This window comes from Macaca nemestrina, chromosome 5 (assembly GCF_043159975.1).
Source record: "Macaca nemestrina isolate mMacNem1 chromosome 5, mMacNem.hap1, whole genome shotgun sequence".
Taxonomy (NCBI): Eukaryota; Metazoa; Chordata; class Mammalia; order Primates; family Cercopithecidae; genus Macaca; species Macaca nemestrina.
Genome location: NC_092129.1, coordinates 28,146,902 through 28,164,525, shown reverse-complemented (window position 1 = coordinate 28,164,525; position 17,624 = coordinate 28,146,902). Strand labels below are relative to the sequence as shown.

Below are 17,624 nucleotides of genomic sequence, written 5' to 3'. Positions count from 1 at the left end.
TCGCTCTCAGGCTGCAGGAGGAGCTTAGAGTTTTATCTTCTGCCTGTCTTTTCCAAGCATGGATCAGACTTGTGATGGGGATGGGAGAAGGACAAAGCCCAGAGAGAATAGGCAGTAGGTGTGGAGGTTGGCTCAAAATGAAAAAGGCTGAGGAGGGTGAGGTAAAAGGAGATTTAGGATCCAGTCACTTCTCCAGGTAGTTGCTAAGAAGTAAACTCTAAGCCCAATGACTCAGGCAAATGTAACACTTTGTGCTACTAAAAGAGCTCATCTCTGTCAAGGCACGCGAACTGATGAAACAAATAATGGTGGGTCAAACCAGAGCCTGAATTAACAGGCCAAGAAAAGCAAGAGATCAGGTTTTGGTGCCAACATCAGAAGATATTAAAAGAGTCTCTGAAGCAACTCAACTCAGGCACAATCATTTTATGTAGTTCTTCTTGGAGCAAGAATAATTTCATTGGTGTTATATTTCTACCTGTACCTAAGATGAGTAATAGAGAAAAGGATGTGGGGGGGAAGCTGTTAGGTCTAATGTATTTCAGAATCTTCTCTGCAGTTCTGTGTTTCTTGTTTCAAATTCAAGAGAAACTAATGTGCTAGTTGAGTGCAGATGGCTTAAAGTTTTACCTATTTTATAGATTTTCATTTAGAAAGGGTCTGTTGAAAAATAAAACAACAACCAAAAAAAGCATAACGGAAGCCTTACCAATGGTTCTCAACTCTGTGTGTCAGATTCAAGTGATGTCTTAATTAGAACTATTTTGCCCATGAGAGACCAAAATCCAATTCACACTTGCTTAATGAAAAAAAAAAAAAAAAAAACTTTTTTGGTCGGGTGCGGTGGCTCATGCCTGTAACCCCACTTTGGGAGGCTGAGGCGGGTGTATCACAAGGTCAGGAGGTCGAGACCATCCTGGCTAACACGGTGAAAACCCGTCTCTACTAAAAATACAAAAAATTACCCGGGCATGGTGGTGGACGCCTGTAGTCCCAGCTACTCGGGAGGCTGAGGCAGGAGAATGGCATGAAGCCGGGAGGCAGAGCTTGCAGTGAGCTGAGATGGCACCACTGCACTCCAGCCTGGGAGACAGAGCGAGAGTTGGCTTCCGAAATGACTTGATACAGTTTTTTTAAATCATGTTATTAATAAATCCTCTTTCTTCACTTCTGGAACCTGCTTTCCTTCCTCTGTTTCATTTGTTTCAGTCTCAGGCAGGCTTTTCTCTCCTAGTGGTTCCTATGGGGATCAGAAAGTTGAGGCCAAAATTATTTTACCTTAGCAACTCAGTAGAAGAGCCTGTTCTCTTCCCCAATGTCTCTGCAAAAGCATTTGGTTCATTCCCATTAATCTGGATTTAGTGGCATATCCTTGCTGGAGCCAATCAGTTGGACAGAGAGATGAAATATGCACTTTGTCAAGGCCTATGAAATGGGCACCCGTCCTTGGAACCCAAGGGTGGGCTAGCATGGGGAAAAAAGTGGTTCCTAAAATTAAGAGGAATGTTGTCAGAAATAATGGATTCTAGCAGGAAAGCCACAAATGTCTACATCCCTGATTTTTGTTTCTAATTCAGAATTCCAGGTTACCTCCCATCTCCGATTTACTAAATAAGAATCTCTAGGGCGCAAGCCTTAAATAGTTGAACTTTTAAAATCTCCACAATGTTATTCTAACTCATAATCAGGGTGAGAGCCATTGCAACCCAAAAGAGTAATTCTAAAAATATGGAATTGTATGCATCCTGAGGCCAGTGAGGGAAACAGTCGAGGAAAAGTGAATAAATGCACAATATTTTTACACACAGTGACTAGTGTATGTATATATAAATCTACTGTTCAAAATCCCAAAACATGAATGATAGAATGCAAACTAAGTTAATATATATATCACTGTCACATTGACCTGAGCCATTGGAATAACTATTGATAGTTGATGCTCATCATCTGAACATATCAAAATTTTAAACATGACTGAGATAAGCTTGAATGAATGCAACAAGGAGGTAATGGTATTTTTTCCCTTTGTGCTGTTAACTGGCTATGGTCAAGTCACTTCAGTGGCTCTCAGTTCTCACACCTGTAAAACAAAACTGCCGGATTTACTGATGTCCAGGTATTTTCTAGCTATGATGTTTTACAATTCTATGATTAAATTGTGATGCCATACATTGATAATTTTTTCGAGAGTTTCATCTGCACTAGAGCTTTGAAATTCAAAGCATGACCCATGGACCAGCAATGTTAGCATTATATGGAACCTATTTAGAATTACAGCATCTAAGCTCTATCTAGACATAATGAATCAAAATCTGCCTTTTAAGAACCCCAATGACTCATATGCACATTAAAATTTGAGAAACATTGATCAAGACAGTAGTTTCACTTTGGACTGTGGTTCTGAAATTACCTGAGAGTTTATTTAAGTTGTAGATCTCTAAAAATTTCCTTGCCATGAGAGACAAGTTAATAACATCTGAGTTGTAGTTCAGGAATATGTTTTAAAATCTCCCCAGATAATTCTGATGTACAGACACATCGGTCTTACTTAGCACTTATCATCAAATATGAAACATGCTAACACAGCCAAAATCTTACTCAGATCTCCAAATCTGCAAACTTCACCACTGGTTATCTATAAAATGTATTATTTGCAATAATTTCTACCTCTGTCTGGTTTATGTACACATGGGAGATGATATATCATTTATAGATGGAGAAAATAAAATTCAAAGAGAAAAATGAATTAACCTAAGATAACAAATTTAATGGCAAAAGTGAGATTAGGTAGATATCATCTTAGTATATTTATTTTTGAAAATTTTTAAGGGTCATTAGTATACAGTGTTGAATCTATTATTTTTTCTTGATAAAGTTCAGCTTACCTTACCAAGTAATCAAACACGATAAAATAAAGATCCAAAATAATTTACATTTATGGGCTTCAACATCTGTGAAAGAAACTGTTCTTAATATCTTCCTATCACTGTATCTGGAGTGGTTGCCCATTTAGTCATACACATACTAGGTGCTTCAAGGGGGAAATAATACTCCTTTTTATAGTCTTCAACAATGGTGAGTAGTACACTTTTCCCAGAAATATTTGTTTACCAATCAAACATAAAAAGTATTAGAAAATCAAAGAATATATAGATACCTACAGATAATCTGGAATATTTATTTAAAATATTGATAATTCAGCAAAATAACTGTGTTTGGCATTATTTAATTAGTCACTAAATAGATAACAAGATTTGCTTGTTCAACTCTTACAATTAATCTTTTGTGCTCTAATAACAATTGGCAGATTCTTACAAATAAGGATTCTATGTTTAAGTGAATAAATAATTTGATTTTTTTGATATTAAAATGAGAAATAATGTAAGAAGGCATTTTATTTTATCGTTGCTTGTGAGGTATCTAGAGAAAACATAGTACCATAATATAATGCATTCTTTGAAATACACAACTCTTTTAATAATTTAATAAACAAAACTGTCATCTTAAAAGAATCAGGATGATTGCCTTGGTGACAGAGATTATCCTTTTAACTTCTCAAATCTGTCATTTGAAAATCTTCAATTGATAATATTTTGAATTTATTAACAGTTGACATATTAATAGAGAAAAATTGCATGCTTTAAACTGGCCATATAAGGTCTTAGACAAAATTACAAACTATCTACTCAACAGCAAACTTTGGTATGATTGTATAAGTAGATCAAAACTATCATAAGCAACATGGCACAAGTATACATATGTAACAAACCTGCACGTTATGCTCATGTACCCTAGAACTTAAAGTATAATAATAAAATAAAAATAAAAATAAAAAAGAAGTATTTGATAATAAAATATGAATATAAATAGACAATAAAATAAGTATTTTGTTATTGTCGCTATTGTCAAAAAAAACTACCATAAGCAAAATACATGTAATATAATAAAATAACTTAGAAATATGTCACTACAAAATCAACTCATTCATAGGAATCACTGACACAATCTGTTTTCACCAATTTTGATTTCATTGGTTGTTGCTACTACCAGCCTTCTCATTTCGAATACCTGTAGCCTCTCTTCCCAGTTACATATGGAAGTTGAGCTCAGAGACTCTGGGGAAAATGCATTGGCCTGATGATTAGTAACATTGGCACTGTGGCAGACACAGACCTTATGTAAACATTTTGAAAAAATTAAACAGCCTAATGAGGAAGAAGAAAAACCAATGAAGTGACTCTTCACTAGGAATTTGTTGAAGTTTTAGAGATTACACCCTTTGAGTAATTGTGTGTTCCTATGGGACATTCAGCACATATCATGAGAACAAGAAAATTCTCCATTATACTTGAAAACTCTTCACTTGGACTACCAAGAGGATCATTAAATCTATCCTTGTCCTCTCAAATGTCCAGCATAAATATATTTAGTAAAGGGCTAAATTTTGCAATTTCTGCATATAGAATACCATAAATATAGAGACAAGTGTTATAAGGCAAAATAAAATATAGATTATCACTGAAAAACCCTAATCAGTAATAACAAATCCTAGAGAAATGTAATAATATTAAACCTGCAGAACAAAGGAAGAGAAATTTTGAGTCCCTTCCTTTAAGCTCAGTTAAGTAATATTTTCCGTTTTTAAATCTTGCTCTCGATTTTTTTCTGTTGAAATAGTTATATGTTGTTAACGTTTTCTTATAGGCATAATATATTCAACTACAGTTTATCTAGTTTTTGCATGAGCATCTATAAGTAAATTTTGAAATAAAGCAATGTTAAAAACATGCTTAATGTCCTTAATTTAACTATAATTTAGCTTTTTAGTGCTCTAGAAAAAACAGTATGAAAAACATTTCTGAAATATAAAAAACTTTGAATTGTTGCAATTGTTTTTCTGTTTTCTCTTTTATTTTTGTATTTATTTTGAGACAGGGTCTTACTCTGTTGCCCAGGCTGAAATGCAGTGTCACCATCATGGCTCACTGCAGCCTCAACCTCCTGGGCTCAAGGGATCCTCCTGTCTCAGCCTCCCAAGCAGCCAGACTACAGGTGTGTACCACCACACCCAGCTCATTTTTATTTTATTTATTTATTGTAGAGATGGGGTTTCACCATGTTGCCCAGGTTGGTCTTCAATTCCTGGATTCAAGCAATCTGGCCACCTCAGCTTTCCAAAGTGCTGGGATTACAGGTGTGAATTACTGCACCTGGCCAATTATTGCAGTTTATAAATACTTTTGGCATATTTTATTTCCATAAGTAGTAAAATCTTGCAACTTTCCCCTGTATATCGAATAGAAATTTAAAACGTTTAGAAATGAAATATTTTTTCAAATTTTCAACTGTAATCATTTTAGTAGTTAAATGGTATTTTGAAAATTGTATCATAAAAACAAGTAAAATATGATCCATCACCACCTTCTAAAATATGGAAGAATTGATAACTCGTAATCATGGTTGAATATTTTTTCAAGTAGTATGCATTTCTCAAGTGTCTAGTATATTCTAGTCATGTTAGGCATTGAAAATTTAATGTGGAACAAAATAGACATAATTCTTGCCCTCATCAAATTTAGTTATTTAGTGAGAAAGAGAGACAAGTAATAATAATAGCTGGCATTCACATGATGCTTACTTGACACAAATGATGCTCTAAATGTTTTACATTTTAACTTATTTTAATCCCCATTAATCCTATCTGGTAGATACTACTGTTAATCTTGTTTTATGGATGAGGAAATGAAGTTCACACAGTTAGTAAGTATGGAAATCAGATTTGAATAGAGTAGACTGACTCCAGTGTTAATTATCTTCAACATTAAGCTGTATTTTAATGGATGTCAGAGATGCAAATATTTTTGTATAGATCTTTTAATAGTTTTATCTATGTCTACATTTTCCTATCAAAATGCATATTTTAATTATGTTGGTATACTATAGATTTATAACATCTTTCAGATGATGATTATTAAAATAATTAAAATAATTCTTTACAGATCATTGGAATCCTCAAATAAAGAATAGTCTAAAAATACGACTAGTTTTTATTTATTCTCAACAGCATAATAAATTATTATACCTCCTCCTCTGTTTGGCATTGTACTTTGGAAAAACAGTGTATGTGAGGAAGATATATTTCATTGCTATCGCCGTTGAATGATAAACCATGAAAGTCAGAGTTTAAATTCTCTGAGTTCCTTAATGAAATAAAGTTATAAATGCATTTAAGCCTAGTATGATAATGTTTTCTTTGAATTTCAAAAGCTTTTAGTCTTGGAGTGAGAGATGAATAGTGATAAGAATCTAAGAGGAGATACTACCTTTTCCTCCACTTATCTTCACTCGTACCTCCCTACCAGCTGCCGGAAAAGTGTTAGGGCAAAGTCAGGAGTAGTCAAAGAAGTAGAAATACACTTCCTGCATTCTTTGAAATTAATTTGCCCTTCTCTTAAATCCTTCAGTGCCACTGAAACCGTTACTGACACCGGCAACTTTAGTGGAGTACTACTGATTCTTTCTTATTAGGCAAAGCTGCCAGTGACTCAGTAGAACAAAGGGATTTCCCTTGGTTGCCTCCTAACACATTAAGATAATTGTAACTTCTTTTCCCACGTCTTTTTCCCTTCTCCCCTTCTCAAAATTCAAATAGAAACTCATATCTTTAAGAATTTATGGACAGACTCACACGTGGATTAAGATACTTTGACCTTTGTGCTTTCTAAGATACAAAACATTTTTCAAGATTTACCGGTTACAAACGTGGCTTATGATTCCAACTAGCATCTGGTGCTGAGACTTAACACCTTTTCAGAGACATTGGACATCCACCTAATTGCAAAGGACATATATGTGGAGGTGAATAACGACTGCCTTGCCTTTCTTCTAAGTCTCTTGTATCCAGGTTTGGTTCAGGTTTAAGTGAACTGGTCCTCAAAAAGTGTCATGATGTTTAAGTAAAGTTTTATGCTATTATACATTATTTCATGTTATATTAAGTGGAGACATTCACCTATCTTTGCAAATTATTAAATAACCAGAAGCTAGTAATAACATAATATAGAAAACTTAATTTTATTTGAAGATTGTGAGACAATAAATTACCACCTTTAATGACTTGAATCTTTTAAATTTGATTTTCCAATTTATACAAATATAGCCTTAGCTGGAAAGAACAATTGAAGGTAACAAATCAGGCATTGCCTCCTTATGAGAAAAATATCTTTCCAAAGTCTACGTTAGTAACATGTTACTGAATTGGACAGGAGTTTGAATGGTCATCATTTCCTGGCTAAAGTGTAAGGCGACAGAACTGGCACACCATGTGGAGGCTTTACTGGATTCTTCTGACATCAGATACCCATAGTCAGTGACACCAGTGATGGAATCCAGTCCCCAAAGAAAATGCAAAGTTGCAATAAAATATGCAGAGAAACATGTAATTTCCCCTTAAGTCTGAATCATCAGAAATAATTTTTTGTCTTCCTGAGCAAAGAAATGTAGGTGGATGTATGTCTTTACTAGTTCAGCTGTGTTTATCTATGCTTGCCTCTGTAGAAATATTAATATTTCAGCTAAAAAGTAGTCAATAATGTACCTGTAAAACAAAAATCTGCCTATGTAAGTTTGTATACTTTGTTGTGAGCTGTAGAGACTTTACTGTGTGTGTATCTCTTTAAGAATGGGTGACCTCTGTTTACAAGAAAACTGCCTGCATCTGCCCAGAGCAGTGAGGTTGTCTTAGTTTGTTCTAAGGCTGAAGTGCAGAATAAGGAAAATAAAGAATGAGGCTTTACCTGTGAGATTGATCTAAGTTGCAGAACTAGGTAGCATCTACTGTACTTACCACAGAGTAAAAAATAACTGTTCTGAAATAAATTACCATTTTTTCAGTCTAATTTTCCTTTATTCATTTTTATTTTTGCTTAAGTAAAGCTTATAATGAAGTGTATCCAACATGCAAGTATTTGCTTTTCACTTTAGAGTTACCTCCCTTTCATGTATTTGGAAAAGGGAGATAATATATTTGCCCCGGCCTTTCCCTTCACCTGAGTGGTGGTCTTGACCCTAGTCTTTTTGAGATTTGTCTTTTTTTGTTGTTGTTGTTCAGGAAGGTCCCTAGCTCATTTCAATTACTGCTACTACCTAGCACTCATTCCCTTTGTCAGGATATGACTGAGTACACAAGAGCTAAGAGGAGCAAGGTAGCTCCTGCTAGTACTTCTTTCACCTGTTTTCTGATGTGCAAATTTACACCTACCATGCAGGAAACCCTACTATGATCAACAAGGACTGGCATTCTAGTCCCCCAAACCACCACCACTCTGGTCCAGTGTTTTCTCCAAAATCTAAGTTATACTGGGAGATTCGACAGGATTTTTCAAAGATGGCCTTCAGTACCAGATTCTGTGTAAGAGTCTAACTCACGTCTTATTCTCCCATGTGAGCTCCAGAATCCCTTCTTTATTCTTTTGAATGGTCAACTGATGTCTATGGAAGACACACGTATATACACACACACATGCACACACCCCTACCTCTACAAAAAATATTATTCTAAATGACAATTTTAAGGCCTCCCCATTACGTGGTGACTGTAGCATTCCATGCATTTTTTCAATTTTAAAAATTTCATGCCATCTCTATATTCCAGTTAATACCTACTAGGAGTAAGGTATGATCTCTTAAAGGCAAACTCCCTTAGTATATCCAAAGATCATTATAAATCTTTGATATTTTGCTTGCTTTATGGACCTGAATTAAACAAAGCACCAGTCTTCTTCATAGCATCTGATGGTTTGGAGAGGAGGGAGCAAGCAAAACAGTATTGACAGGAGAGAATATCAAGTTGGTTTTTGCAGTTCATTTGAAATCAATTTGTCTCTGTGAATGACCTAAAGTTATTTATAAAGGTCCTTTGCTCCCCCTAGGATTAGACCTGCATTAGACCTGTCTAGTAGTAATATAATAGGAGCCACATATGTAATTTAAAATTTTCTAGTAGTAACATTTGAAATAGTAAAAAGAAAAATATAAAATTAACTTTAATAATATATCTTATTTAATTCAATGTATCAGTCAGGGATTAAACAGAGAAGTAGAACCAATAGAATATCTTGGAGACACTTTTATACTTTTAAAAATTATTACAAGGAATTGGCTTACGCAAATGTTGGTAACTGGCTACGCATTTTTTAACCCATATGACAGGAAGTCAGGAAGGGAGGATCACAGGCAAGTTGAGCCTAGAAGCTGTCAACCAAAGTTGTCATTCAGAGGCAGAATTTCTCCTTTTGCCCTGGTCAGTCTCAGGCCTGTTTTTAAGGCTTTCCAAAGAAATCAGAGAAGCCCATCCAAATTATACAAAATCTGCAAAATCATCTTACTTAAAGTCAACTAATTAGTGATTTTAATTGCATCTGCAATATACCTGCAAGCAACTCTAGGTTAGTGTTAAATAAAATAAGTTGGGATAATAGCCTAGCCAAATGGAGCCATTAATAAAACCATCACACCCAATATGACCAAAATATCATTTCAAAATGTAGTTCACATAGAAATTATTAATGAGATATTTTACTTATATTTTATTCTAAGTCTTCATAATCTAGTGTATATTTTACACTTATAGCACATCTCAATTTGGATTAACCATATATCATGTCCTTAATATGCACACATGTCTAATGGTTACTGCATTGGATAGTATAGGTCTGGACAGTGATAGTGATTACTCTGGTTATCATGTAAGTTTAGAGCAGTGGTTCTCAACTAGGGTTCATTTTGCCCTATAGGAGACATTTGGCAAAGTCTCTGGACATGTTTCATGGTCAAGACTGGGAGGTGGATATGGGGGCTACTGGCATCTAAAAGGTAGAGGCTAGGAATGCTGCTGAATATCCTAAAATGCACAAAATAGCCCCTCCCCCAAATAATGCTTCACTCAATTCAAAAAGTCAATAGTATTAAGGTAAGAAACCCTGCCGCAGAGTAAAATTTGGAGACTAGAGAAGAAATAAACAAAATAGTGAGAGAGGCAGGAAGATGGACATTTCCTATATCGTTTGGAGATATTTCCTTGCATTTAGGAGAATTGTTTTCAGAGATAAGAATGAGTGCCTTACCTGTTCATATCTCCATCACCATATTCAAAGTCAGAGTTGAGATAATAGTTGATTAGTGACCCTGTAAATAGTAAGATGACTGATTAATGAGGAAAATTAGGAAGAAAATCTTCACAATGGTGGTTACCTCCTTAACAGGTAAATGAAAGCTAGTGACTGTCTTTTCTGAAGATATTTAGGGTGTTTCTATGGTTGATCTTAATTTAGTAGAGTTTTGGAAAAATTACAAAAATGCAAATGCAAATTTACAAATGGAGAATTTAAAATATGTACAGTAATTAACACCATCTCAGACCATCTGTGGAATAAAGTTGTGATAAATAAATAAGTAAACCTCATTAGCATTTTTCTAAGAAAAAACATGATATTTAAAATTAAGTCACTTTTCAAAGGTAGTAATCATATTTGTAAACTCTAATCTCAAATTTACTTCTATCCAAATTAACTGCAAATTCAGAATTAACTCCATTTTCTTAGCCTTGGCAATGTATGTATACTGAAGCTAGCAGAAAATTGAATGTATTTACTAAAACCTGATGTTTAGAAAAAAACGTACAACTAACTTATTATATGAAATGTGTCATATCTGCTTGCAGTAATTATTGGTTAAATGTAATGCCAAATGCTGATTATAAACATAGCTCAGAGTCAATACTTCTGAGATGTATTTCCTATTAGATAGTTGTTACAGTTCATTTCACAAATTCTTAATTTAATATGTAAAAACTAAATCTTCCTAAATCTAAATGACATTCTTATTAAGGAGTCTTAATTTGTATTGAGAGTAATTGAAATAAAACATAATTATAGTTTGTGACCAATTTTAGCACTGAAAATGGTGACAACATAGCTCTGTCTATTAAATGTTTAAGCTTTTCCAAATGACTCTAATTTTGAGATAACTCCATTTTTTCCCTTATTTCTATAAATAAGTGATTTGTTTAGCAATATGTTACAAAGACTCTTTTAGACTCCAATAAACTTGTTAGTGACTGTATAATAATTTAAACTTTGTGGTAGGTTTATAAAGTTTAGGTCATAGCTATGGCTTAGATTTTATACATTTTCAGAGTTTTAAAATTATAAATTCTATTTTTTCTTAGAAATCCACAAAGATAAGACTGAAAAACAAGAGAAACCTGAAAGGAAAATACAAACTAAAGGTAAATGTTTAATTTTATGGTTATTCTTCATTTAAAGATACATTTTTGTGTATTCATATGGGAGAAAGAAAAATTTTCATGTTTAGTGTTCTTTGTAACATTTTTGAAATTAAATAAGTACATTTACTCCTCAGTTAATTTCAGTTATAAATGTATAAATAACATAAATAATACCTTATAATTGGAATCAAAGTAACTTCAAAATATGTAACAATTTTTTAATTATTTACAATTACTAAGAGAGTAGCTCAAATACATGTTGACTTACTGAGGAAATATATTTTTTTCTTTAAGAAGTTACTGTAACAAGTCAGAGTTTATTTTTGTCTTAACCTGAATTCCTTCTGTCATGCAATATCTTTACAATCTTTGGTGCAGAAATGCAGAGTCATTATATGACCTCATGGCAGAGGTCATATAATGCACAGCTTCAAGAGGTAGATGGACAGTGACAACATGATGGTGAATATCACTTTCAACTGAACTAAATCCAATTACAGCAATCTTGCAGCAGAAGCATATTAAGAAAGGCCAGCATTGTGTTGCTCATCTTATAAGCATAACTTTTCTGTGGGTGACAGAGATAGTCATAAAACTTTAAAGAAACTAATAGGAAGCAAGACATTCGAAAATATATTCTCTAAGCATGCCCAGGTTTTCCCAATGGTTAGTTTCACGTGATTTTGAATGAGCCAGGGCAAAAATAAAGATTTCATAATAACTATATTTGTGTAATCCAGACAGAAAATAAGATAATTTGTTTCTGAGATAAAAATGGTATTTTATCCAGTGTTTGCTGTGTCATAAACCAGCTAATGCAAATTATCTGTAGTAAATGCTACAGTTGCAGATAGTAAATTTTCAAATAACAAAAGTACCAATTAAATTATACTAGCATGTGAGTTTATATTAATACAATGCCATGTTGTTGCTGTTGTTTTTAAAATATACTTCATGTTCTTCCTTTTTGTGAAGGGCTCAAATCATTCTACAGATATTATGTCTTTAATCCTAATGTTTGAATTCATTCTAGATTGGTCAGCCAATTCTTCAACAATCAGAACATTGAAGCTCACTCAGTTGAAGCCTATTTATATTTGTACTTAGGCAGCTAATGTCTTCTTACTGTTCTCTTTCTTTTTTTTGGTTCTTAATTCCTTTGGTCATAGAAGTTGGACACAGCTCTTGAGTACGGATTGACTAAGCGAACCATGACTGAACTGGCTCTGTGTTTCTATCTGCTGAAGGTTAAACAGAAACTCAACTGGTTCCACATCATTTGGGTCCCTGCTGTTTTTTTCTTGCAGACTGTGCTATTAATTTAATAACAGTGCTGCTGGAGTGGAGGTGGTAATGCAGATGGCACCATTTGCATTTTGGACCTGGCTATATTCGAATTCTGATGTCAAAGACTTTGAGCAGTGGGCTGTAGAGTAGGTTTATTAAACTAGCAAGTCTTCCATAATTAAAACAGTGAATTTGGCTGAAGTTTAAAATAAATTTTTCAAAGACTGAGCTGGAGATTATTAATCTGAATATATTTCTTGAGTAGACCAAATATGTTTTGTAAAAGTAACTATTTCTCAAGAAAGTGAAAGTAGAGCTTCAGTTGTTCCACATTGAGCTGGAAATCAGAGATAGCTTATTTTTTCCACAGTTTTTCTGTGTGAATATGAACAAAAGATTTCACTTTATTGCTTAGTTTCCTATCTGTAAATGAGGTACACTAATGCTTGCTTTTTATTCTCAAATAGTTCAGTGAAAATAAATGTTTTGTTTTGCAACTGCTCTTGTATATAGATAAATACTGTTTTCTGCATGCCATATTCCATGTCAGTTATGGTTGTATGTGATAGATAGTTAGGAATTTAAATTATTATCACAGCGTTTTCAACCCTTAGAAGAAAAGATATGGTATTTGAAAGGTAATAGTAGTCTGTGATGATTATAAAGGAGTCAATAAATACTTGAGTGTAAAGATTCATTATGCTCAAAGTGGTGTGTTTGTGGGGAGACAAAAGATTTTCGTTATGGTGGAAGCTAGATCACATTCTATTTCTCTATATATTTTTTTCTCCTTTAAGGGACAATATGATATTCTAAAAGTTTTTAGTAGCATGGAACTCATTGGGAGAGTCTTGGAGTTTACACCTATATAATTTACCCATCAAGTGGGATACAAAAAAAAAAAAAAAAAACCCACAAAAAACAACCCCCACACAGAGTATGTAATCCCACAGATGTATATTCCTAAAACAATTCTATATTAATATGCTAACTAATTGATTTCATAGTGTCAAAAAATGAGTTTCAATTCTGACTCCTTTTCTATAAAAATTAGTTACTTTTATAGGCATCCACATTAAGAAATTTTAATTTATCATATCAAGCTAACTTATTTCTACTTTGTCCCTCTGTTTATTTTGTTTGATATTTTCCTCAGGGAAGAATGCAGCAGTGTATGGAGCTAAAGAATATGCCTTTTAAATGATAACCAGGCAATGAGTACTTATTATGGTTTTAGGGCATAAGTTTTGACATGTTAGTTAAGGTTTACCTTGAACTAAATTAACCTTGGATTTTTTCCTCATAAAAGAGGTAGAAATTTATTTTATTTTATAAATATAATCAGAACACTGTATGTATGTGTGACCTTGTATTGAACGTATATAGTAATATAGCGGAACATTGCATTTGCTTAGAAGAATTTTTTGGGTTACCAAATATCATTAACTAAATTGTGACTCATATAAATGGTCCTGGGGAACAGGCAGAATGAGTTAACAGCAATGGAATAGTTGTGAGTACCAAGCAGAGCGCTCTAGTACAAGTTACCTACAAGAACGCACAAGATTCCACATTAGGGTGATGGTTTCAAATTAAAGTTTTTGTAGGTCAAAATGATCTTGCAGAATACAATCATATTTAAAGCTATATCCAACAATGGATACCCATGGTTAGATGTAGGTCCACATGTTAAATGATAAGAAATGTTAACCAGTCTTCTCTAGCTGTCAACAGTCTGAGGATCCTTTGTAATCATAAATAACTCTGCCCACAGGTGTTTTAAATAAGAAGATAGATACAGACTAATTGCAGAGAATTAGAGAGACTGCTATTTGTCATACATAAAAGGTTCCAGTCATGATTATTAAAGAACATTTCCTTTACCCATGGTAAATACTCAGATATTCTAATAAATAAATAAACTAAGAGCCCAGGGTATGATTTTCATAAAGGGTGACATTACCATAACTTTTCTTACTTTTAGAAGGTCTTTAATTAAATTATCTGGGTTAGAATCCAAATTTGATAACTTCTGGCTATCTGTCTTTGGGCAAGATAATTAATCTTTCTTTGCCTTTATTTCCTCATCTGTAAAATGGGTATAATAGGGTTGTCATAAGGATTAAATAATTATGAAATGTATATATGAAATTCTTGAAAGAATTATTGACTAATTTTAAACAGTAACTATCAGCTAATTAATGAATCATCTTAACCACCTCTAATTGGATAAGTGAGGTCTCCTGTAGGTTTGTTATCTGAATTCCTTTTTTTCTCTATCTTTAGTATCATTTGATATCTGTCTGATCATAGGCTGAACAAATATAAGATATGTCATCCCAAGTTCCTGTAACACAACACTAAACTACTTTTACTGCCCTGTCAGTTCTATATTTGTGGTTCCCTTCTTAAAAAATTAATATTGTATGAGTGTTTATCTACTATGGACCAAATACTGTATATAATTTTTTATGTCTAATATTTCACTTAATCTTCATAGAACAATCTAGCATCGTAGATATAATTCCATTTAAACTAAGAATACGTAGGTTTAGCTGGACTCAATCATTATGTCAAGTTTAGTAATTTGTAGAGCGACATTTTTGCCTGTTATCTCTAACATAAGAACATGTAGTTTTTCCACTACATCCTATATCCAATTTTCTTTTTTCTTTTTGTTCTTTGGTGCCTGCTGAGACTGTAGCACCAGAATTTGTTCATAGCCATAGGATCTAGAATTTGTCTCTGAAACCCTGTGGTTAGGACCTCGCTTCCTGCTGGTTGACCTCACTGATCTGCTTGCATTTGCACATATCTACCAGTTCCTAGATACCATCTCTGTTCCCTTCCCATCAGTCTGTGTGCCATGTAGCCTGGTGTGGGCTTACCTAATTCTAATAGCTTACCTGTAGAGCAGACACCATATAAAAGATGTATAGACTGTATGCACCTTTAAATCTCCTTTCCACTATTTTCAGTCTTAACACAACTGAGAAATGAGATGTGGCAGTACTTATCTCGGTAGACAGGTCAGATGGCTTGTCATAGGTGTACTAGTTTTCTATGGCTGCTGTAACAAATTACCACAAACTGGGCCCACCTGAATAACCCAAGATAATCTCACCATCTCAAGATCCTTGACTTAATCATGTTGCAAAATCATGTTGCAAATATATATATATATATATGGACACACACACACACATATATCTATTATATATATAATATATATTTATGTGTGTGTATATATGTATAAAACATTCACAGATTCCAGAAAGTAGGATGTAGCCATGTTTTAGAGGGCTATAATTTAGCCTATTACACTGTCTTTTCAATAAATAAGCTTCAAATCACCAGATCTAATTACTTAAACAGCATCCTGGAGTCAAAGGATTAATTAAAGGCACCATTTAGAAAGGAATCTTGACAAGCATGCATGCCAGTCAGAGTTTAGAGGGACTGATAATTAAATACAAAAATACAAGTTTTAAGAAAACGTTTTAAATTCAAGAGATACATGCACATGTTTGTTACTTGGGTATGTTGCATAATGATGGGAATTGAGCTCTTCTAGTACAACCATCACCCAAATATTCAGCATAATACTCAATAAGTAATTTTTCAAGCCTCAGTCCCCATTCTAATCTCTCCCATTTTGGGATCCCTAGTGTCTGTTATTTCCATCTTTATTTCCATGTGTACCCATTGTAAGTGAGAACATGCAATATTTGATTTGATTTTCTATTTCTGAGTTAGTTCACTTAGGATAATGGCCTCCCACTCTATCCATGTTGCTCCAGAGGACATAATTCCATTCCTTTTTTAATGACTGCATAGTATTTCAGTATTCCATGGTATATATATATATATCATATTTTCTTTACCCAATCATCCACTGATGGATGCTTAGGTTGGTTCCATGACTTTGCTACTGTGAATAGTGCTGTGATCAACATGTGAGTACAGGTGTCTGTTTTATATAACGATTTTTTTTTTCCTTTGAGCAGATACCTCATAGTGGCACTGCTGGGTCAAATGGTAGTTTTATATTTAGTTCTTTGAGATAGCCCCGTACTGTTTTCCATAGAAGTTGAACAAATTTACATTGCAACTAACAATGTATAAGTGTTCCCTATTTTGTGCATCCATGACATCGTTTTTCTTGACGTTTTAATAGTAATAATTCTGAATGTGTAAGATGATATCTCACTGTGGCTGTGAGTTGCATTTCTCTGATGATTACTGATGTTGAGCAATTTTTATGTTTGTGAATAGAAAGATAAAAGTATTTAAAGACAGAAATCACAAAATGGCAAATATTACCAAGTTTACAGTCATGGTAGAAAAATAGCATTATCACAAAGACTTTTGCATATCTTCAGATATCAACATAGCAAAAGTAAAACGTAAAGTTACTATGCTTATGGATCACAGGTTTATGAAAATTTCTGAAATTTCAAAATTTCATTATTTGGGAGATCAGAACAAGTCAGAATAACTACTATTTTTGCTTTTTCCTTAGGCAGCAAGATGAGTTCTTCTGTTTTTTTGGTGGTTTTAAAATTTTGTTTTGTTTTTGTTTTGCTTTTCTTACTATATGTGAAGAGCTTAGTCACATTGACAATAGGACACAGTTTATGTATGACCAATGTAGTGTCATCATTCCCTTAAGATATTATAAATTCCTCATTAAAAATGCATCTTTAATGTGCACATATCTTAAACAAAATCTTAAGAATGTCTTGAATATCCTGAGTTTTTTCTTAATTGGATAATCCCTTAGTATTTCATTTAAGCCATCAACTAATTTAGGAGCCCATGTGGTTCATTAATTTTGATATTTGAAAAGTCTGAAGGTATAGAATATAAAAAGTCTCTGAGCCTTCTTATAAAATTCCCACCTGACTTTACACAGGTAACTAAAAGACTTCTTTTTTTTTTTTTTTTTTTGAGACGGAGTCTCGCTCTGTCGCCTGGGCTGGAGTGCAGTGGCCGGATCTCAGCTCACTGCAAGCTCCGCCTCCCGGGTTTACGCCATTCTCCTGCCTCA

General features: G+C 33.6%; 1 protein-coding gene across 28 annotated transcripts in view; it reads left to right on the top strand.

Annotated features, from left to right (window-relative positions):
* LOC105465538 (triadin) overlaps positions 1-17,624 on the top strand; it is a 408,157-nt gene that overhangs the window by 91,575 nt on the left and 298,958 nt on the right. For all 28 annotated transcript variants that reach the window (XR_011623327.1, XR_011623326.1, XM_071096392.1 and 25 more), the window contains exon 5: positions 11,228-11,287. Coding sequence is in view for 26 of the 28 variants with exons in the window: in XM_071096392.1 (XP_070952493.1) it covers positions 11,228-11,287 (60 nt within the window). In the remaining 2 variants the exon portion in view is untranslated. The remainder of the gene's footprint in view (positions 1-11,227; positions 11,288-17,624) is intronic.